Here is a 22,401-nt window from a genome sequence, read left to right as displayed (position 1 = left end):
TATGCTTAGAAGCTGTGGTTTCTCTGCCAAACTTGCATGTGCTTCAAAACTAATACTTGTTTTACGACTGACACGGATCCATCTCAGTCTAAAAGCACGTCGCACACTTAACAGCTCACCTTCTTCCCTAATCAAGTCAAGTCACTGGCTTCACTTCTCATGCTAGACTGATCTGCCCTAGGGGCATTCTGCAAATACTTCTCAGCATTGCCAACACCACTTCAGCTTCACTGGTGTGAGCATTGTTGAGAACCCTAGAGTAGACGGAGCGCTAGGGTTTTTAAGCAAGTGAATCACCTAATCCTGCTTGGATCAGGTCTAGAGAACACAGTGCTTAAATTTCTGTCAACAGCCTCTTTACAAAGGGCTCCCAATGTTTCTAACACCAGTGAAACTGCACTAGTGTTAAATATGGTGGGACAAGTAGATGCGATGGCTGCCGCCTTTGCCAACACACTGGAGATGGAACTGGGCATCTCCAAAGCTCAAAAAGCACGAACTGTGACAGCTTGCTCTAAAGAATCAAACCTCTCTAGCTGGGGCTGTAACAGACTCATCTCTCTGCGCATTGGGCATGGAGGTTGGGGACCTGTAACACACGCTCACCAGTGAGTTACATCCTTCCTTGGATCCAAGGAAGCTCATCCTCGGTGTCTGAGGCCCACATCAGTTTGAATTCCAGACAAGCTTCCACTACGTGACAGCTGCCATCTTGTCTGACCCACCAGGGGTTGAACCAGAGATCGCCAGAGCTAAAAGCATGAGCTGTTACAGTTCGAGCTGAAAGTCCCTCGCTGGGGCTGTAACAGACTCATATCCTCTGTGAACTGGACACAGAATGGGAATTGTAACACACACTCACCAGTGGGTTACACAGGTAAGGCCAGTGAGGTGCACTGTGGCTTCCTTCTCATACTACCTCTACTCCATCTCTAGCCATTCACATTGCTCTCCTCTTTACACTTCATTTAGTGGAACGAAACAACCCTCTCTGACCCTCCTCCATATCAGAGGCTCTATTAGTTACACCGACTAAACAGACTATGCTTCTGACAAAGCAAAAGACGGGGACAGCCTCCTTCTGAGTTCCACGTCTATGCAATGCAAACCGAGAGACACTGGTTAGGAAAGTTTAGCTAATTAGAAGCCAAACCTGAAACCTATATTTTCGGCTTTTCTTTTTTCCTTTCCAATGCCATATACTTGTCACCTTCTATTTACCAGTTTCCAAAGAAGAACTTCAAGTCTTAATTTCTCCCTCACCCTGTCTATTATTAGGACCAAGCATAAGGGACCTGGTTTAAATGTATAATTACAACTATGACAGTAATTACAATAAAGCACTCTTTAAACAAACAAACAAAGTAAGTTACAAAAAATAAATGGATGATAGTTTAGTGGATGAGGAATACTGCGTCTTTAACAGCAAACAGCTGCAGAATGCCTGTGTTTCTTAGAATTATCAGCTCAGAGTGTACATTTTTTCAATTACCTTGATAGGTTACTGGCAAGAAGACTGTGGCTATGATACTTCTAAAGTGGCTTTTGGATTTTTTTAACTTCTTCTTCCAATTTAACACCCTTGTGCCAACCATTCAAGAGCTCACATTATAACGTTATTTTCATGTTTCAAAGTTGATAGCAAATGTCCGTTTAAAAAAACCTAATAAAACAACAACAAAGAAAAATGAAAACCCAGTGCAAATAAATAAATCATCTTGTGTGAAATCCTAACCTAGAATCAGGTGTTGGTGGGGATTTTGCAGAGGGGTGGAGGTGGGGGGGAGAATAAAAAGTTGAAGACAAGGGGAGGGGGAAAAAATAATGAAAGCTTCGCTTTGACAAAAGCCGTCAATTACCGGCGTCTGGTGTGGAACGTGTCTTTCTTTGTCCTCCCAAGACATCTGCTGTGTGTTGTCTCCTGCCAGTTGGCTGGTGCAAGCCAAGAGAATGGCGTGAAAACAATGCTAGCCTGCACTTCCACTTGCTTTTCAAATTCTCCGTGTTCTTTCTAAAGCCAAACAATAACACGGCGGGATGCGCGGCTGCACGAGCAATGATTTAATAGAAGAAACCTGAAACAAAAACTCAGCAGGAAAGAGGAGTGGTGCTCCGCAACACAGCTGAAAAGAAACATGCTCCCCTGCCCCCCAACCTCATGAACATATTCTTAAGCATGCCGGGTTTTGTCTTCTTAGGTATTTTCTCATAAAGGTTCTCGCTTCTCTCTCCAGTAGCTGATCAATTTGTAGCACAGTTCCTTCCTGTTTCCTTTTAAGGTGCATGTCTTCTTCCTGCTCCCTTCCATCCCCACCGCCCCACGTTCTCAGGCTGTCAGTTTCTGGATTGTCTTGTTGTAGTACTGTGTGATGGTGGGCGTCAGGGGGTTCCAGTTGTTGGCGTGCAGCTCAATGACCTCGAGGAGGAGGGACCGTGTCAGCATGGACTCCGAGGGGCACAGCATCTTGTCACGTGCTATTGCCAGCAGCTCTGTCATCATCTCAGGCAGCTGGTCCTCCAGCAGCCGGCCTGTGCTTTGCAGCTGTCAAGAGAGAAGGGTTGAAAGTTGTATGTTAAAGTGCAAGTCACCACTCCAGTGTTTATTATTGTTTAGTTTTAAAACTATCCTGGTTGCGACTAAGATGTCAGCTTGGGCTTGTCATGTGGGGTGGTGGGGGGCCCAAGGGAAATATAAAGCTCAGTTAATCACAGCATTGCTACCAGAATCCCTCACTTTGTGCAGACTCTCCTGGAAAGTTCTCCTGCAGGCACCCGTGCTTGTAAATTATTAAAGGAGGAAGAAAGTGCAGTGCTGGATGCAAGCATATGGCACCTCTGAAAAAGTGATGATGGCTGCAGAGAAACAACGGCGGAAGAGCCACAGATGGTCTGATGTTTGCTGTCATGTAACAACTCAAGGGCTTCTGGAGGCTACACTGAACAGCATTCAATTATAAGGACAAAATATTTACATAATAGGGCTGATTTCCAAAAGTGGAGCCCTCCTTTCTGGAGACGAAGTCCTCACCTGCATTTAACACCTGCAACTGAGATATGAGTGCAAACCTTGAGATCTTGTACGCTGAACTACCTGTTATGAGTGCAAATGTGACATAGGTACAGTGTGATAACTGGGCCTACAAATTTATCTTTATTGTGAGCTCAACTGTAAGAAAGTTTATAAAGTGTCACAATAACCTGTGACAATAAATGTTGATGGGAAAAGATACAAAGGAGATAAAAAGACTGAATTAGTCCAAATAAAAAGGCCCTACTGATATAACTCAAGATCATGCCTGGCAAACAAGAAAAGTGTGCAACCGTCAATTAATGAACCAAAATTGGTGTGTCAGAAATTAGGCCTAATTGGTGGACAAAATAAGGAGGGGGGGGAGGCTATTCCATTCAAGACTCCCCTTTTTGTGTCCTCCAAAAGAGACTTTGGGGAGAAAAAGCTGGCTACTGTGACGCTAGCTGACTGAAAGATGAGAGATGGGGAAAGAGCGAGCTTTATCAATATGGCTACCACCCCCATCGTCTACTGGGATCCACAGGACCTTCTTCATCCTAACCCTGAAATATGTCCTGACCAGACTGGGCCAGAGAGAGGAAGACAGATGCTGACATCGCTACCTCCATCAGTTTCAGATCCCAACCACCACCTGGAATGTGAAACTTTGTCCCCCACACACTGTGTCCTTTTCCTTCCCTACCTTAATCATTCTCTTTCCTCTCTCTCTCCTTTTTCCTTTTGTCTAATGAGAGTCTGGTTTAGATGGCCAAGCTTGCATATTTTGCAACACTGCTATAAGCTTGTGACCAGAAAGGCAGCTAAATGTAATGCCAAAAACATCCGATGCTGGTACAAGTTTGGTACAAAGTGGCTGCTAAGGTGACTACGTGCTCTTCTTGTACTTTTCCAGCAGCAGGGCTGAAGGTGAAAGATGAAATTTCTATCTTTGTTGTATTTTTCGCTTCTCTTTTTGTGTGTGTTCACCTTGTTTTGTCTTAAAGGAAGCAGGATTGTGCTTTAACAACAGCAACAATAACAGCTCACAAGAACAAAATCAGGGACAAAATCAGAAAGGCCAAGGCACAAAATGAGTGACACCAACAAGAGACAGAAAAGGCCAAAAGAAGAGGTTCTTTAAATACATTAGGAGCAAAAGAAAAATGAAGGAAAGTGTAGGTTCTCTACTTAGCAAGGAAGGAGAGCTAATAACTGATGACACCAAGAAGGTGAGGTGTTTAATGCCTATTTTGCTTGAGCCTTCACTAAAAAGGTTAATGATGACCAGATACTCAACACAATTAATATTAACAACAAGGAGGAAGGAATATATGCCCAAATAGGGAAAGAACAGGTTAAAGAATATTTAGGTAAATTAGATGTATTCAAGTCGGCAGGGCTTGATTAAATTCATCCAAGGGCCTTAAGGAACTAGCTGAAGCAATCTCAGAACATTAGCAATTATCTTTGAGAACTCAGAGGATAGGCAAGGTCCCAGAGGACAGGAGAAAAGCAAACATGGTATCTATCTTTTAAAAGCGGAACAAAGAGGACCCAGGGAATTGTAAACCAGTCAGCCTAACTTTGATACCTGGAAAGATACTGAAATAAATTGTTAAACAATCAATTTGTAAGCACCTAGAGGATAATAGGATTATAAGGAATAGCCAGCATAGATTTGTCAAGATCATGCCAAACCAACCTAATTGCCTTCTTTGACGGGGTTACTGGCCTAGTGGAATGGGAGGGGGGGGAAGAGGGAGGACACAGCAGATGTGATATATCTTGGTTTTAGTAAGGCTTTTGATACAGTTCCACATGACATTCTCATAAGAAAACTAAGGAAATACGATATAGATGTAATTAGTATGAAATGGGTGCACAACTTGTTGAAAAACTGTACTCAAAGAGGAGTTATGTATGGTTCACTGTCAAATTGGGAAGGCAGGGTACATTTAGTGGGGTCCCAGAGGTGTCAGTCCTGGATCTGATAGTATTCAATATTTTCATTAATGACTTGAATAATGGAGTGGAGAGCATGCTTATCAAATCTGTAGATGATACCAAGCTGGAAGGGGTTGCAAGCACTTTGGAGGGTAGGATTAGAACACAAAACTACCTTGACAAATTAGAGAATTGGTCTGAAATCAGTAGGATGAAATTCAATAGAGACAAGTGCAAAGTACTTCACTGAGGAAGGACAAATCAAACGCACAACTACAAAATGGGGAATAATTGGCTAGGTGGTAGTACTGCTGAAAAGGGTCTGGGGGCTGTAGTGGATCACGAATTGAATATGAGATAACAATGTGATGCAAAAAAGGCTAATATCGTTCTGGAGTGTATTAACAGAAATGTTGCATGTAAGACACAGGAGGGAATTATCACGCTCTACTTGGCACTGGAGCGAGTTCAGAGGAGGGCAACAAATGTGATAAAAGGTTTAAAGAAAACCTGACCTACATGGAAAGACTAAAAATATTGGGCATGTTTAGTCTTGAGAGAAGACAACTGAGGGGGTACCTGGTAATAGTCTTCAAATATATTAAGGACTGGTATAAAGAGCACTGTGATTGATCGTTCTCCATGAGCACTGGAGGTAGGACAAGAAGTAATGGGCTTAATCTGCAGCAACAGAGATTTAGGTTAGATACTCACTTTCTAACTATAAATTAAGCTCTGGAAGAGGCTTCATCATCACTTCCCGAAGTCCCTTCCAGCCTTACATTTCTATGATTCTCTAATCTTGCTCAAATAATTGCTAGTCTTCCCTCTTCTCAGTGTTACTCACTAGGTACTGTACTGAGGCCATGTATTCCTAAGCCTCCCAAAAAAAATTGTTAACAAAATTTTTTAACATTCAGTGGTATATCATGAAGAACTGAACAGTCAGAGTGGGAATTTCAAAAGCACTCACTCCAACGGGAGTAGTGCTGAATGCTTTACCAAATCCCACTCGAAAATCAATCTGACAAAACAAAATGCATGCTGTGATATGATAGTCTGGGTTTTTAAATGTTCATTCAGTAATTTTGCTGATTCACAAGTGTCAGTTAACCCCCAGTCATTAATGTGAATTTAGGAAGGTTGTACTGAATTGGTAATCACTATAAAATGATGATTTTCATTTATCAGAATCTCAAATTGCTTTAAAACAATGAATCCTCAAAACATTCTTGTGGGATAGAATACGGCATTGCAGCCATTCAGCAAAGGTGGAAATTGAGGTACAGAAAGGTTGGTGACTAGTCCGAGTTCACACCATACCCATGGCAAGGCATGGACTAGAACGCATGTATCCAGAATGCCAGACTCTGCTCCAGCCATAATGCTGCAAATCCTTTTCCTATTATTATCTTATGGTAGCGCTGGCTATTATTAAGGTTGCTCCACACTTTCCATTATTAGACCCTGTTTTCAGTTGTTTATAACTTTGCCAATCTTTAACCATTTGAGCTGAAATTTCCCAAGCCAGGTGTCTGCCTCAGTCTGAGTCTTTTTGCAGAATTTCAGCCAAAACAATTCAGCCATTTCCAAGAGACACACTAGTGAAAAATAAGTTGTTTTGTCCATGTTAAATTCTGGCAACCGTTTCTTTGAAATGCTTTAGCGCCTCCAACTTTGAAGCAGGGACTTGAAATTTGGCAAGGGGGTGGGATGGCCTTTGTGTCAGGGATGTGCCTTTTGTCAGCCTCTCGAAAAACTGCCCAAATTTGGCCAAGTTAAAAGCCTTTAATATATATATATATATTGCAGTTTGCACATGCTGAGTAGTGACTTGCTAGAGCTTTGAAGCTAAAAACTCTGACTATTCCATCCACACTGAGCATGCTCCTCCACCCAGGGCAGAGCAGAACTTTCCCTGGAATTGCAACTCTCAGCTGCTGTGGGCTGAGCCCCTAAACTAAGAGCAGGGAGACTGTCTCTCCTGTGCTCTCAACATTCGCCTCTCCTGACACCCAGGCAGCGTGGAGGAAGAAACAGCCTTTTTCAATTGGAGAGGAAACAAGAACGATAACGGGGGGGGCGGAGGGGGGGACGGAGACAAATTTGGAGAAGGATCCTTGGGTGGGGAAGACAACACATGACTGAGACTGGAGGCTTGGGCGGGGTGGGGAGAGGGAGACTGGGACAGGAAGCCATGTGGGGAGACTGGAACTGGAAGCTGGGTGGCGGGAGACAGTTTCATAGATTTTAAGGCAAGACGGGACCAACAGATCATCTAGTCTGACCTCAAAGGAGATTGAGACTAGTTGGGCAAAGAGACTGGGACCCAGTGTGGTGGGGGGAAAGGGATGGGGAGGGGAGACAAATCTGACAAGAAGCCAGGGTGCAGGGGAGAATGGGACTGTCTGCAAAAAGACTGGGACAAGGAACTGGAGGGGAAAGGGAGGGAAATGGGATGGGGACAAGAGCTTGACAAGAAGTCCAGAAAGGGACTGGGACTGGGAACCAGTGAAGATGGGGAACACATAGGCTGGATGGCGGGCAGCTGGAGGCTGTCAGGGAAGAGAGACAGATCAGATGAAGAGCCAGAATTCCCAAGACTGGAGGTATAAGTGACAGGGGGAACACGCAGAAGAATCTGTGCCCACTACAGCTCATATCCCTTTCGAGCCTGGAATGGAACTCATGATTCCTGATTCTCACCATTTCACTGTTGTCAGAAAATATCTGTGAAACCTACTGGCAAAGTGTTTCACCTCCACCCTAGTGCTGGTCCACACAGAGGATGACAACTTACTATTGCTATCCGGTACTCCATTAGCTCAAGTGGCAGAGGCCTGTGTGGTGGATCTAGGACAGTCTTTTTGTTCTGTGGGCAGCACCTAGCACCGTGGGGTCCTGGTCCATGACTAGGGTGCTTAGGTGCTACAGTAATACAAATAATAAATATGAATAAAGGTTCCAACCATGCTGATGACCCATGTGGGTTTCAATATGATGCCACATGATGGAATTTCAATGTTTTCAGTTAGTTTTTTTTTAAACCTAGGAAATTACACACAAAAATTCATTAAAAGAACATTAATATTACAAAGTCAAGCACTCATACATTAGGAAATGTCAGAATCAAGGTAGTCTATGCAACCTTATCCAGCCCCCTGGTGTTTCTGCCTTATGACCACGAGACAGTCTTTAATTACATGATCGCATACTATTTTTTCCACAGGACCCCTGTCTCATTCAATGCACAGGAGGGAGATGCTCTGGGGTTGAATCAGGTTTGGGTAGTGAAGGAGGCTGTTCTCTGTAGGCTCCCTGGCTCATTTGTTGCAGAGTTTGGAAGGTGTGTAGTGAAGAAGGCAGGGGATTACAGAAGACAAAGGAGGGTCTCATGCTTAAGGCAGTTGAATGCTGCTCTGGAGTAGTGGATTTTATCCCTGCCTCTGCCACAAAGAGTCCCTTTGTGATTCTGAGCAAGTCACTTACACCAAACTTTTCACAAGTGGTCACTAATGATGTATTCTCATTTTCTGGGTGCCTGGCTTGAGACGCTGGGGTCTGGCTTGCCAAAGTGCTGAGCACTCACAGGTGCAACTGACGTCAATGGGAGCGGTGCTTTGAACATATAAATGGCACAGGCAACCTTAATCCTGGCATATCCTAACTTCTGAATGCTTGACTTTGCTACCTTGACGTTCTTTTTAACATAGGCTTTTTTTAAGTGCAATATAAAATATAAAGCAAAAGTCAGTAGGGTAGCGTGGCACTGTATGCACAGTGATGGGACTCACATTTAGGATTCTGAGCCTCAGGCCTGGTTGAGACCGAGCGTGCAGTGTATATACCTAAAGTGATGGCTCATCTCTAGGGGCTAATGAGACGCTCCAGATTTCACTGCTGACTGCCAATCAGAACACTGCATTGAGGGTGGTGTAGGCCTATCACAAGGGCGGTCAGCCAGGGGGAAAGCAGAAGCAGCATGTAAGGAGGGAAGAACTATGGGGGACTGAATGGGGGAGGGAAAGGAAAGAAAATCCTCAGCAATTGAAAATAAATCAGGGCAGTAAGAGGAATGTCAGTCTTTGAGCGCAAAGTGTCCTGTGTCATATAGGAGCCTGGGGAAAAGAGTTGTAGCCCTATCTTAAGACATTTTAACATCTCGACGGGGGACCAAGTTCTAGCAAGATTCCACTGTGAGCAGTAGATGGGACCTTAAATGGATTTTGTAACCACGTCCAAAGCTTTAGCCTGGTTACTGAGCCCTGGAAAAGTCCTGTTTAGATGGGAGATTGGAATTGCATTGGAAGTGAGACAGGGAACAACTGGGTTATATCTAGGTCCCCTGACCCAATTTGATTTGTGCTGCAAAGAGGAACTCAATACTTCACCCTTGTGGTCATTAGGCGGTTAGGTCATTAACTTAACATTTCACTTGTATAACGGCCCTTCCAGGAGCTCAGAGCCAGCACACACTGGGCTGGGCACTTGCTCAGTACTGACTCATATTGAATCGCCAGTGTTATTTCAGATATTCCCCACCTAATACTGACCTGCCTTGACTATACATAGCTTGTGATGGGACCATAACACAAAGCAATAAGGCTGCAGGGTGTAGTTTGCTATATTCAAATATAATGAAACAGACACACTCATAATGGTAATACCCTTTTCACAGAAAAGGAGTTGTGGGATTTTTGATGATCCTAGGTGGTCAGGAGCTTGGTTTCACACCTTGGCCTGGGGTCATATGTAGCACAAGGCTGTGGGACTGAAATTGTGGTCCCTCTTGAGAACTTTCATTTTGGTTGCAATGTCCCTCAAATAAACAAACAAGTTAAAAAAATAAATATAAAAAAGAGGGCCTGATTCTCCACTGCTTGCCCTCCTGTCACCATTTACCTCTGCGCAGAACAAGTGCAAAGGGGGGGCTGCAAACACCACCATTCTGATTTTACAACCACTTGGAACAGGTGTAAACAATGACACAAGGTGCAAAGCTGTGAGGAATTTGGCTCAGAATATCTGAGGTCCCAACAGCCCCTTCATACCTCCATGGAACAGCAAAGGACAGCATCTTCTTTCACATCCTGAGATTGCAACAACTGCAAGAGAGAGAGAAAAAGAGGCAGCCGGTTATTAAAGCATGCCTTGTTTCTACTGCATTATAATCCCTCCCCTACCAAACTACTCCTTCCATGTTTTAACCTGTGTTCGCTTTCCTCACAGCCACAGCAGGGAAAAGAAGAAAGTGGAGGGGAAAAAGGAAAGATGTCTCTGGTGTGAATTAAGAGAAACAAGGCCAGAATGCAGCATTTCCACTGATGAGATCGAGGAAGCAGAGCAGAACATGCATAGTAGATAATAACTTTCAAGGGAAATGTTAAGTATATAGTGAGAGTTTTTATGACGTAGGTAACTGTACACAAGGAAATGCGCTGAGTCCCACCAAGTCATTTCACATACATAGGAGTCTGGGGGTCCCTGATAGGTATGGTAGGCGTTCTTCAAAGGCCGCTTCAGAAATCATCATTCACCACAGCTCCGCTCCAAACTGAATTAACATTGAGCATTAGCCTGCTAAAACCAGGGGTGTGAGTTCAATCCTTGAGGGGGTCATTTAGGGATCGGGGGCAAAAATCTGTCTGGGGATTGGTCCTGCTTTGAGCAGGGGATTGGACCAGATGACCTCCTGAGGTCCCTTCCAACCCTGATATTCTAATATCTACACAGCTATTTTTACTGCAGTAGCCCAAGCCCTGCAAGCCCAAGTCTGTCGACCTGGGCTGAGACTTGCAGCCGTGGACTGTGTAGACACACTCTTAGAGTCCTGAGGTTTCAAACCACTATTTCACTTCCACCCACATATTTTACTTCCCACATATCTCAAACCTAAAATAATCTAAAGGCAATACATTTCCTAACCTTCTCCCACAACTTGTCTATACGCAGAAGTTGCACCAGTTTTACTTAAATCAGTTTAAAAAGTGATTTTGTTTAAGCTGTGCAAGCCGTCGCATGGACAAACTTACACCGGTTTAAAATAGGTTACATTGGGTAAGTATGCCCAAAGGATACATCTACACTGCAGCTGGAAGGGTAATTTCCAGCGTGGGTAGGTGAACACACGCTAGCTTTGATTGAGCTACTGCACTAAAAATAGTAGCGTAGCTGCAGCGGCACGGGCAGAGGTACAGGAGAGCTGCCGAGTTCGCACCTAGGGTCTTGGATGTAATTGTACTGTGGTAACTAGGCCGGGCTACCGAGACTACACCGCTATTTTTAGTGCGCTAGCCCGTGCTGGAAATTACAGCTTCAGCTGCAGTGTAGACGTAGCCAAAGTTGCCCTGGTTTAACTAAATTGGTTTAACATCACATCTTGAGTTAAACCAGGTTTAACTTTGTGTTTAGACACATGCTGAAGCCAACAAACTCATGACAGCATAAACTCATCATCATATCTTACTATTCCCCCACTCCTATCTTTTTGCCCTGTGCTTGCTTTTAATTACATTCATTTTTGTTTCCGGTGTTTAAGTGCGACTGACGTAAGGTGAAAGCGCTTATGAAATCGCAGTCGTACTTGTGGTGTAGACGCTGTCTTAGTTAGCCAATCGGTTGGAGATGCATGAGCCGGAATGGGATCCAATGTTGGCTCTGTGGTGGCTTCTAGAAGTGAGGTGAGAAAAAGGAGCAAAGATGCTGGGAAAGAAAATGCTATTCTTCTACCGTCACTCTCCTGACAATAACTGCACCTTCAGTGTGCTGGGGTGGGGGTGGGAGGATTAGGGCAAAGGCACCAGTTGTCTGGCACTGCTGCCCTATCACCACTCTGATGATGGGGGCATAGGTGCTGGAACTAGGGGAGCTGCCACATCCCCTGGCTTGAAGTGGATCCCATCATATACAGGGTTTACAATTTGGTTCAATGGCTCTCAGCATCCCCACTGTACAAATTGTTCCAGCACCCCGGATGTGGGAGAGGACGGAGGTACAGAAGCCCATCTCACTTCTTCTGTCATGGAGCATTCATGCATGAAGAAGCAGTTGCGTTGTGGGGCGGAGGGAATCTCCTGCATTGCCCGTGAAGAGCACACACCTTATCCTAGGAAAGCTGCTTCTCACACATGCAGTGGAAACGACAGTCTCACTGCAGAAGTTAAGAAGATCTGAGGGGCAGAGCTCAGTCTTCCAATCAGCTCCCAACCTCAGCTCCTATTGAGGCCAACTCTGCCCTTATCAGCCACTCACAGCACTCATCAACTTTCTCTGGGGAGTGGCTTCACGTAGGTGTGTGCGTGCACACACTGTGGAGGGATTGGGGCAGGATTTCTGAGGGACAGACATACAACCACTTTGTGAGGGTATCTAGAGGAGTGATACATTGTGGAGCATGTATGGGAGGAGAGAGACGCTTCTGGGGGAACGTGAGGAAACACTCATTGTGAGGGCACCTGAGAGACAGGGATGTTTCTGGGGTGGATGGGAAACATGGGAAAGAGGAGGGAGAGATGGATTTACAGCTGGAGAGGGAGGAAGGAAAACAGAGGAGAAGGAGGAAGCAGCTGCTGAGGGAAGACAGCAAGCATACACTCTGGACCAGGCCATGGGCAGGCTTAGTCCCTGAAAGAAAGATGGCCATCAACAAGTTTAGGCTTGAAATTAGACAAAGGTTTCTAAACATCAGAGGAGTGAAGTTCCAAGGGGAACAGTGGGGGCAAAAAACCTACCTGGCTTCAAGACTGAACTTGATAAGTTTATGGAGGGAGTGGTATGACTGCCCACAATGGCATGTAGCCAATCTGCGAATGGTAGTAGCATTGGCTGGCGATGGGACATTACATGGGGAGGGCTCTGAGTTACTACAGATAATTCTTTCCTGATGTCTGGCTGTTGGGTCTTGCCGAAATGCTCAGGGTCCAACTGACCGCCATATTTGGGGTCAGGAAGGAATTTGGCAGAGACCCTGCCTCATACTGGCAGAGACCCCAGGGTGGTTATTTTGCTTTCCTCTGCAGTCTGGGTCACAAGTCACGTACAGGTATGAACTAGTGGAAATGGTGGATTCTCTGTAACCTGAAGTCTTCAAATCATGATCTGAGGACTTCAGAGGTTATGGGTCTATTACAGGAATAGGTGGGCGAGGTTCTGTGGCCTCCAATGTGCAGGAAGTCAAACTAGTTGATCACGTTGGTCCCGTCTGGCCTATGTGTCTATTAGCTGGGAGCTCAGGAAGACTAGGGGTTAGGAAGAACATTTTAGGCCCATCTGCACTGGCCTCCCAGCTGTCTTCGAAGACCAGATTTATACATGGCTTCTGCTAATCCTGCTTACCACCATGAGGAGGGTCAGACAGTTGGTCAGTCTGATGTGGGTCAGACCAAGGTTGGTCTTGTGGCCAAAGCACTGGACTGAGACGCAGTCTAGTGCATTCTTTTAAAATACTGTTTTGGCCCAGCTGGCTTAACAGTGTGGTAAATCCCTCTAGTGGGAATTGTGTTTAAAGCCAGTTCATAAACATGGCTGTGAGGCCAGTGTAAACACAGCCATTAGACAGGTGGGAAGGAACAGCGTAGAGTAAAGGTAGTGATGAACGGGGGCCCTTTCAAATGCTGCTCCATGGAGAAGGGACTGATGGGGTAAGAGAGGGGGCTCTTCCCACCTGCTATCATAACAAGCTAATAATAAACATGGAGCATTTAAACAGTGATGGGGTACTGCCTCCTCTGGAGATGTGTTTTCAAAAGCAGTTTTCATAGAATCATAGTCTTAGAAGGGATCGCAAAGGCCATCTAGTCTAACCCTGTGTGAAGGTGCAGGAGTTTAGTCACATTACGCCCTGTCTGCACTGGGGGCTGGACTGTGCTAGACGAAACCATTTCTAAAATGGGTGATTTGTGTGGCACAGGCAGGGCTGAATCAATGCCTCCCGTGCTAGCTTAGATGGCTGCGCATAAGCCTCCCTGCCGACGGAAATAACAGATCTCTAAGCTACTCCTCAAACCTAAGGGGGCTAAACTGGCTGACACACCTCACATTTGCATGGAAGGGCTGCTGGCTGGTTAGGTCTGTGCAGGTTGGGGCTATAGAGCTCAGGGCCAGGGATTTTGTTATTTGGCCAGTGATTTTGTAACCCTTTTCAAAGGAATGTTATTCTGATGCTCACTATGCTTCTCCCTTTGTCTCCCTGAGTATCCTAGGCATAGGAGAAGAGTCCGTGGGGCTGGCGCCCCTGCTAGACTGCACACTCTGAGTGGCTCCTATGCACCGGCAGGCTGGCACGGCTGCCAACAATCGTGTTAACCTCGCCGCCTGCCTCTGCAGCCCTGGGAGATCTCTTCTGTATCTACCCTTGGCTCCAAGGCTCCAGCGCTGAACGGCATAAGAGCCATATCCTGAATTCCCATGGCATGTGTGACACCCAGTCCCAATGGGAAATCAAGTCAATGGAAGTCACATGCATGCAGAGTGCACAGTTTGACCCTGAGGTAATGAAGTTTGAACCATTCAGCTGCTGTTGGAATTGCAACTTTGAAGTGTCTGGCTTTTGTGTGATCAAAGTCTCAACCTAATTAATTGCATTAGCAGTTTAATGTATTTTATCCAAATGTATTATTTATGCCTATTATGTAAGCACCCCTCCTACATTATAATTATGATCTATATTTAAAAATTTATAACTCCACACTGTATATCGGAGTGGGCAAACTTTTTGGCCTGAGGGCCACATCGGGTTTCTGAAATTGTATGGAGGGCCGGTTAGGGGAGGCTGTGCCAGACATGGCCCGGCTCCCACCCTCTATCCGACCCCCCCCCCCCCCCGCTTCTCGCCCCCCCCACAGGACTCCTGCCCCATCCAACCCCCCTAGTTCCCTGTCCCCTGACTGCCCCCGGACCTCCCCGTCCCCGACTGCCCCCCGCCGCCACATCCAACTCCCCCCACTCATTCCTGACTGCCTCCCCGGGAACCCTGCCCCATCCACTCCTCCCTGTCCCCTGACCGCCCCCAGAACACCCGCCCCGACTGCCTCCGACCATCCCATCCAACTCCCCCTCTCATTCCTGACTGCCCCCCTGGGAACCCTGCCCCATCCACCCCTCCCTGTCCCCTGACTGCCCCCAGAATCCCTGCCCCTGACTGCCCCCGCCGCCCCATCCAACCCCCCCCTCCTTCCTGACTGCTCCCCCAGGACCCTTGCCCCCATTCAACCCCCTTGTTCCCCGCCCTCTGACCGCCCCGACCCCTATCCACACCTCCGCCCCCTGACCACCACCCCGAACTCCCCTGCCCTCTATCCAACCCCCCCCCCCCATACCGCGCTGCCTGGAGCACCGGTGGCTGGTGCCGCTACAATCACGCCACCCAGAGCACCAGAATCTGCCTGACTGGTAGGATCATACCCAACCTTTGTTGCGAAAGGATTCTCACTTTTGCTCAGGGTTTCTGGTGCTAACAGCTTTATAGGCTGGAAGGAGACACCCCAAGAACACTAATTCAGATCTCCGGAAGGGAGGGCTCCTGCTTCCAAATTTCTGTATTCCTGTGACAGATACAGCATATGTCAATCTGTTTGGGAAGGCTAGCATGTCTGGATGGGCTCAGGGGGTTACATGTTTTCATGAACAAATGAAAATAAACTTTATAGGCTGTCTTCCTGGAAATAATGTGTGCTGCGTGGTAAGAGTGATTTCATGGGAGCTGTAATGCATTTTTCCTAGAATTCATTAATCTTTGCACTCAAATGGTTCACAATTTCTTTTACAAAGTAGTCCAGGAAAAGATGCTTTACATCGACATTTTTGTGTGCGGCAAAGAAGCAAAACCAGATATGTGCCTGGCATGTGGAGATGACAAACTGCCATTTGTGCCAGTAGATGCTCCCGGAACACAAGCAGCCTTGAGTCCGTGCCAGTGTTCTTACCATCCACTTTGGGAGAAGACAACCTATTTCTTTCAAAAACTGAAAGCACGTCCACACTAGTGGTGGTATCTTTCATCAAAGGAATCTCAAGTCACTTACAAACGCAGCTGAAGTCTTACTGTATCCCTAGGAGGATAGGGAAGTATTGTTATTTCCATGTTACAGAGGTAAACCGAGGCACAGAGCAGTTAAATGTCTTGCTCAGTGTTATCCGAGACACTAGCACCATGAACAGAATCTACGGACCCTGACGCACAGTCCCATGTTCTTATCACTAGACCACATTCTGTATGAAGTAGGGATACGTGAACATTTAAACGTATTGTTTAATTCCATTCTTTCTGTCAAACAGAGCAGGAACCATTTTAAGTCCAGAGGCGTAAACTACATTGCATGCTTATTGACATTATTCCTGAAGGCATAGTGCTAATTACTAGAGCTGTGTAAAATATTTCATGCACAAGAAAAAATAAATCAACATTTGCCACAAAGTTTCTAACAACACACAATGGGTCTGATGTAAAAACATAGATAGAAAGATACATTTTTCATCTCCATGAACTTGTCATTCAAACTGGGCACAACATTTTGCACCCACCCAGACAACCATGAACATTTCAGCATGTTTCAAAATTATTTATACTGTGGAGGTCAAGTTGACTGAAGTCAATGATATTTCTTCTGGTTCCCCGACTGGCTGAAGCTCCCCTGTGTGCTAGCAAAAGCCACTAAGGATATGTCTACACTGCAGCTGGGACCGAGCCTCCCAGTCCTGGTCCTCAGACTTGTGTTAGCAGGACTCAAGTCTCAGGCTAGGTCCACACTACCCGCCTGATTCGGCGGGTAGAGATCGATCTTCTGGGATCGATTTATCGCGTCTCATCTGGACGTGATAAATCGATCCCAGAAGCGCTCCCCCGTCGACTGCGGAACTCCTGCTCGCCGAGAGGAGGAAGCGCTGTCGACGGGGGGAACTTGCCTGCGCCGCGTGGACCCGCAGTAAGTAAACTTAGTTCGATCTAGGAAACGTCGACTTCAGCTACGCTATTCTCGTAGCTGAAGTTGCGTTTCCTAGATCGATCCCCCGCCCCAGTGTGGACCAAGCCTATATGTCACAACAACATGCATGCAGCTCTTTTTAGTGCACTAGTGCAAGCCCCGCTAGCACAAGTCTGTGGGCCCCAGGCTGGGAAGCTCCCTCTCAGATGCAGTGTAGCCAAACCCGTGACTATTTCTACAAAGGAGGGGCTGCCCTTTGTGTGCTCACTCCAAGTCAGGCAGGGGAACCCTCTTCCCCCCACCTCCCAATACCAGTGGTCTGTTATTTTTCCAGGGGCCATTTGCCTAGCGACCACTGCAAGACTTTATAGGGTCATATGCCTGTGCCCTGATTTCTGAGAACCAGCAGTGCATGTGGGAGGATCAGGTACTTAACTGAGCCAATGGGAATCGTTACAACTCCAGTTTTTATTGTCACAAGACAAGGGATGATGAAAACAGGCAAGTGGGGGCAAATTGCACAGTGCAAACCAGAGTAACACCCTACCAGCAAATCCAGTTTGAAGACTTCCACAGTCTGTACCAATTTGGGATCGGTTTGGAAATGTTAGTGCTCTCCCTACCAAGGCATCAGAAGGTCGAGGAGCCTGCTCCTTGCTCCCACTGAAGCCAATGATAGGGTTACCATTCGTCCGGATTCCCCCGGACATGTCCGGCTTTTTGAGCTAAAAATAGCGTCCGGGGGGAATTTGTAAATGTCTGGACTTCCCCCCCCCCCCATGCAGAGCGCGCGCGGCTAACAGGGCAGCCGGCTGGATGGTGCCACTTACATGGGGCTCCGACAGCCAGAGAGAGCCCCTCCTCCTCTCCCCTGCAGCAGAGATCACTCCCTCCCTCCCTGCATTCGCAGATCGCCTCTGGCAGTCTGGAGCTCCTCCCCCGCTCCTCCTCCCCTGCTGCCCAGCGTGCCGGGACGAACGGCTCAGGCCGTTTCTGAGCAAGCTCACAGAGACATTAGGCGAAGGCCAACAACAAGGGGGCCAGGGGGTCAGAGAAGGGGCAGGGAGGTTTTGGAGGGGGCAGTCAAGAGATGGGGGGGGTCGGGAGTTCGGGGGTGGGGTTCTGGAGGGCAGTTAGGAGCAGGGGTCCCAGGAGGGGGCAGTCAGGGGACAAGGAGCGGGGGGGGTGTTTGGGAGTTCTGGGGGGGGGCTGTCAGGTGGCAGGGGTGGGGAGAGGGATCGGAGCAGTCAGGGGACAGGGAGCAGAGGGGTTTAGATGGGTCGGGAGTTCTGGGGGGGCTGTCAGGGGGTGGGGAGTGGTTGGATGGGGCGTGGGAGTCCCAGGGGTCTGTCTGGGGGTGGGGGTGTGGATAAGGGTTGGGGCAGTCAGGGGACAAGAGGCAGGGAGGCTTAGGTAGGGGGTGGAGTCCTGGGGGGCAGTTAGGGGCAGGGGTCCCAGGAGGGGTCAGTCAGGGGACAAGGAGCGGGGGGGAGGGTTGGGGGTTCTGAGGGGGGTGGGAAGTGGGAGGGGCAGGGGCGGGGCTAGGGCAGGACAGGGGCGGGGCTAGGGCAGGACGGGGGCGGGGCTAGGGCGGGGCTCCTCCCGTCCTCTTTTTTGCTTGCTGAAATATGGTAACCCTACCCTTGCAGGACTTAGGAAATAATAAATGGCAAAGCACTGTGTGTGCTAGTTAGCAATTTTTGCCGTGCATCCGTGCTGCTCCCTGCCACCCCAGCACACAGCAGAGCCTTTCCCTCGCCTCCCATTCGCTCCTAGAGCTGTCTCTCTTGGAAATGGCTGATCCTGTGCAGAGATGGCCCCCAACTGGAGTCTTTTATCTGATCCTTCCTGATCTCTGGATAAAATAGAGCTCGGATCGGAGCCGTTGCTGAGTTTGCTCTTTTTTTGCAAAACCACAACCTGACTGATGGAAGTTTTGCAACCTCCAGAGATCTCCCAGCTGGATGTAGCTAGTTCCTGGGGCCTGTACCTTGCCCATTCCTGCAGCTGTGTCTCAAACTAGGGTTACCATACGTCTGGATTTTCCCGGACATGTCCGGCTTTTTGGTCCTCAAATCCCCGTCCGGGAGGAATTTCCAAAAAGCTGAACATGTCCAGGAAAATAGGGAGGCATGGTAAGGGGACCCCGAGTGCGAGTGGCTGCAGCAAAACTTACAACTCCTCCGATCTGCCGGGGCACAGAGGCGGCGGCGGCATCCGAGCACGCAGCCGCCTCCTCCCCGGGCTCCAACTTTCCCGGCTCCCGCCGCTCTCCACCGCTGCGGGGGCCGAAGCAACTTCCCCAGCACAGCAGCTGCCGGAGCCCAGGGGGCGGGAGGAAGGAGGGGGAATGCGGGGTGCTCAGGGGAGGGGGTGGAGTTGGGGCGGGGACTTTGGGGAAGGGGTTGGAATGGGGGCGGGGAAGGGGCGGAGTTGGGGGTAGGGCCCGGGGAGGGGCGGAGTTGGGCGGGGCTGGGGGCGGAGTTGGGGCAGGGCCCCCGTGGAGTGTCCTCTTTTTTCAGTGTTGAAATATGGTAACCCTAGCCAATGACAAACTGCCATTAATTTCAAGGGGAACAGGATCAAACCCAATTCCTCTAATGGGATGTCTGACTCGGTGCTAAGGCTGTGAGCGAATAGAGGTACAGTGGTCATGGGGCTTAGTACTTCTGAGACATTACTTTGCCTTAGGCAAAACAAGGGACCACTGGGAATCACTGCCTTTGGGGGACCATGCTCTTGTGTCATCACAGGAACTGCCCCGATCTCTCCCACTAGCAGCAGCAGGTCCGCAGAGCAATGCAACTCACCACTCAACTCTGATTATCCCTGAGGCTGCAGAACAAATTATGATAGCTTTTTAGAGCACCCCCCCACACACCCTGCTGAGCTGCGTGCGTGTGTGTGTGCGTACACGTATGAGCCATCCAGACTTCATCCTGCCTGTCTGAAGCCATAATGACCACTAACCATGGGAGCAGAGGATGTGATCTCATCTTAAGGGCCCAGGGAAATAAAAAACATGGAAAGAAAATATAGAGAGAAACCATCGCGCTTGATTGCAAAGGGCCCCGCCCAGGCCTGCAGGACATTCCTGAATCTTGTAAGAGTGCATGGCGGCTGATGGAAATTGCAAATCGTTGTTTGCCTGGTATGAAGGGTGAAAAATGAAAACAAAGTCACCTGAGGAGTCAGGACAATCCCGTGAAGTGTCATCTAGCTTCACTTATCTGCTGAGAGTACTTCCTCTCCATTCTGAATGAGACATGAATGCCACTCTTCCTCCCTGAGCAGATGGAGAGGCAATCTGGCCACACTCTCCCTCTCATGCTCCTTGTTTGAGGCCAAATTCTGCTTTCACTGACACTGGTGGAAATCCACCCAAGTCAATGGAATTTCTCTGGGCCTGGTTTTGATCTACATGAAACCAGTGCAAATCAAGAGTAACATCATTAAGTCAAGAGTTACACAAAAAGCATGAAACTGGTGGAAGTGGTTGACAAAAATCGGGCTCTCTGGAATGACAATGGTGTAATGGGAGCAGCATTTGGACCTTGATAACTGTATCTTTTGCACCAGGGCTACTTACTTGGTCAATCTTCATAGTTAAAAAAATGTCATTGTTATTATACTACTTAATGGATGGGATTAAATACCTTTCTAAGATTATGTGATCCTGGACACAAAACATTACACAGTGCAACTGGGACCAAAAATATCATAGAACCTTCTGCAACTGAATCTCTGTTATCCCCCCCTACCCAGTATCCTGAGGTGAGACAGATTCCGAACTCTGTTCTCTATCTTGCCCCTGCCCAAAATTAGAGAATAAGATTATGCATTTAATTATTGATGTAAAATTATTGAGTCTGCACTGTACATTTATATGTCAAAGAGACACAAGTTCCCTGCCCTGAAGAGCTTAGGATCTAAATAAGACAACCACAGACCAAGACAGGCAACAAACAATACTTTAAGAGAGGGAGATGATGAATGAGGATGAAGGAGATGACACACAAATCTACCCCTCCACCTCTTCCACTGGACTGAAGAGGACAGGAGAACTCGGAGGTGATTTATACCCATCATGATCCACGATGCAGTCTCTTGATGTCTACCTCTAGCAATCTCTAGCCTACTGATTCAAGCTAGGCACAGAGTTTTGAGCTCCTGGAACCTGCCAGTGTCAGAGTAACACACAGCTCCAGGACAAACAGGTAGTGGAGGAGGAAGGTTTTTGAATTGGAAAGATTTTTTTAATGTACTGAATATGCCTCCAACGTGCTAAAGAAGTCTCCCTGTGAAACTCTAAAGCACCGCAGCTAGCAGCCATGTACAGAGTTGAATTGTGGCACTGGGATTTCTTGGTTGCCAAATCTCCATAAATTATTATCAATACTAAATGCTAAAAATTAGGCTCTGTAAGGCACAGTCATATAATAAAAGTGTATGTAGTGGAAGCAGAGCGACAACAATTACTGTCTCTTAAGCTGCCTGGCTGGAATATCTGATGCCCCTTCCCTGACTGTTCCCCACAGCCTTCCCGCGCTTCTTACAAACTTCTGTTACAATGCACTGCTGTGTCAGGGAGACAGGGACAAGTCTAAAGGGACCTTCACTGTTAACAGAAAGTGGCATGTAAAACATTAAAGTTTGAAGACATCCCTGCTAGGAGTTGGGCTGTGGCATTCACGCCGTGGAGAATAAAATCTCCCACAGCTCTGAGACAGGGTGAGCAGATGGTCAAAGGGAAAAGCCAGGACACAAGCTGCTGGGGTGGGGAGAGTTTTGGAGATTGGGCCGGGGGAAGGGGGGAGAAGGAGGTGAGCAAAGGAAGGTTTGGCCGGGAAGGGAGGGGTGGAAGGGAGTGAAGGTAGTTCACTCCCCACTTGTCAGCCAAGCCACCTCTTTTCCCTTTCCCCACACACCGAATAAAGACCAGGGCCTTTACCCCTCCCTCGTCACCCTCTTTAGTCTTTTTCCCCAGGCTCACTCTATCCACAGGCCCAGCTTGGCTGTACCTGTGAAACTTTCCTGCTCCAGTCTTACGGTCTTTCTTTCTCTTTTTCTAGATTTTACATTCTCCTCCTCTTGCTTCTCTGTTCTTATATCTTCTGTGCTTTTGTCTTCTCCTTTTCCTTTCCCTCACACCCCTCTCTTCTTGTTCCACCTCTCTGCCTCCCCCCAGCCCTCAATCTGCTTCCCTTTTGCCATTTCCCTTTGGAGCGCTCACTGCCCCCACCCCTCACACTCACACACAGGCAGTGTAACGCTCATTAACTCCTCTCTCTCTGTGTCTCTCTCTCATTCATTCCTTTGTCTCCTTTCTTTCCCCCTAAAAACAGCCTCCCTATTGTCTCCACACCTCCTGCCACAATCTGGTGCTCACCCCTAGTGCAGGTGAGGTGGGGAGAAGCTAGGATGCCAATGAAGGCTGGGTCAGTAGCAATGTACATATGATAGAAATGCAGTGGAGGTGCCTGCTGCCTTGCTCATCACTTGGAGCAATGCAGAAGTGACCTGCTG

At 47.6% G+C, this 22,401-nt stretch overlaps 1 protein-coding gene across 1 annotated transcript in view; it reads right to left on the bottom strand.

Moving 5' to 3' along the window:
* Positions 1-2,326: 2,326 nt before the first annotated feature.
* The window catches only part of CTIF (cap binding complex dependent translation initiation factor), a 328,641-nt gene continuing 308,566 nt past the window's right edge, over positions 2,327-22,401 (bottom strand). Inside the window, exons 11-12 of the mRNA XM_065406541.1 lie at positions 10,006-10,059; positions 2,327-2,542 (exon numbers count right to left, since the gene is read on the bottom strand). Of these exons, the coding sequence (XP_065262613.1) occupies positions 2,327-2,542; positions 10,006-10,059 (270 nt within the window). The remainder of the gene's footprint in view (positions 2,543-10,005; positions 10,060-22,401) is intronic.

The sequence above is a fragment of the Emys orbicularis genome, chromosome 6 (assembly GCF_028017835.1).
Source record: "Emys orbicularis isolate rEmyOrb1 chromosome 6, rEmyOrb1.hap1, whole genome shotgun sequence".
Classification (NCBI taxonomy): Eukaryota; Metazoa; Chordata; order Testudines; family Emydidae; genus Emys; species Emys orbicularis.
This window is presented reverse-complemented; position numbering and strand designations above follow the sequence as displayed.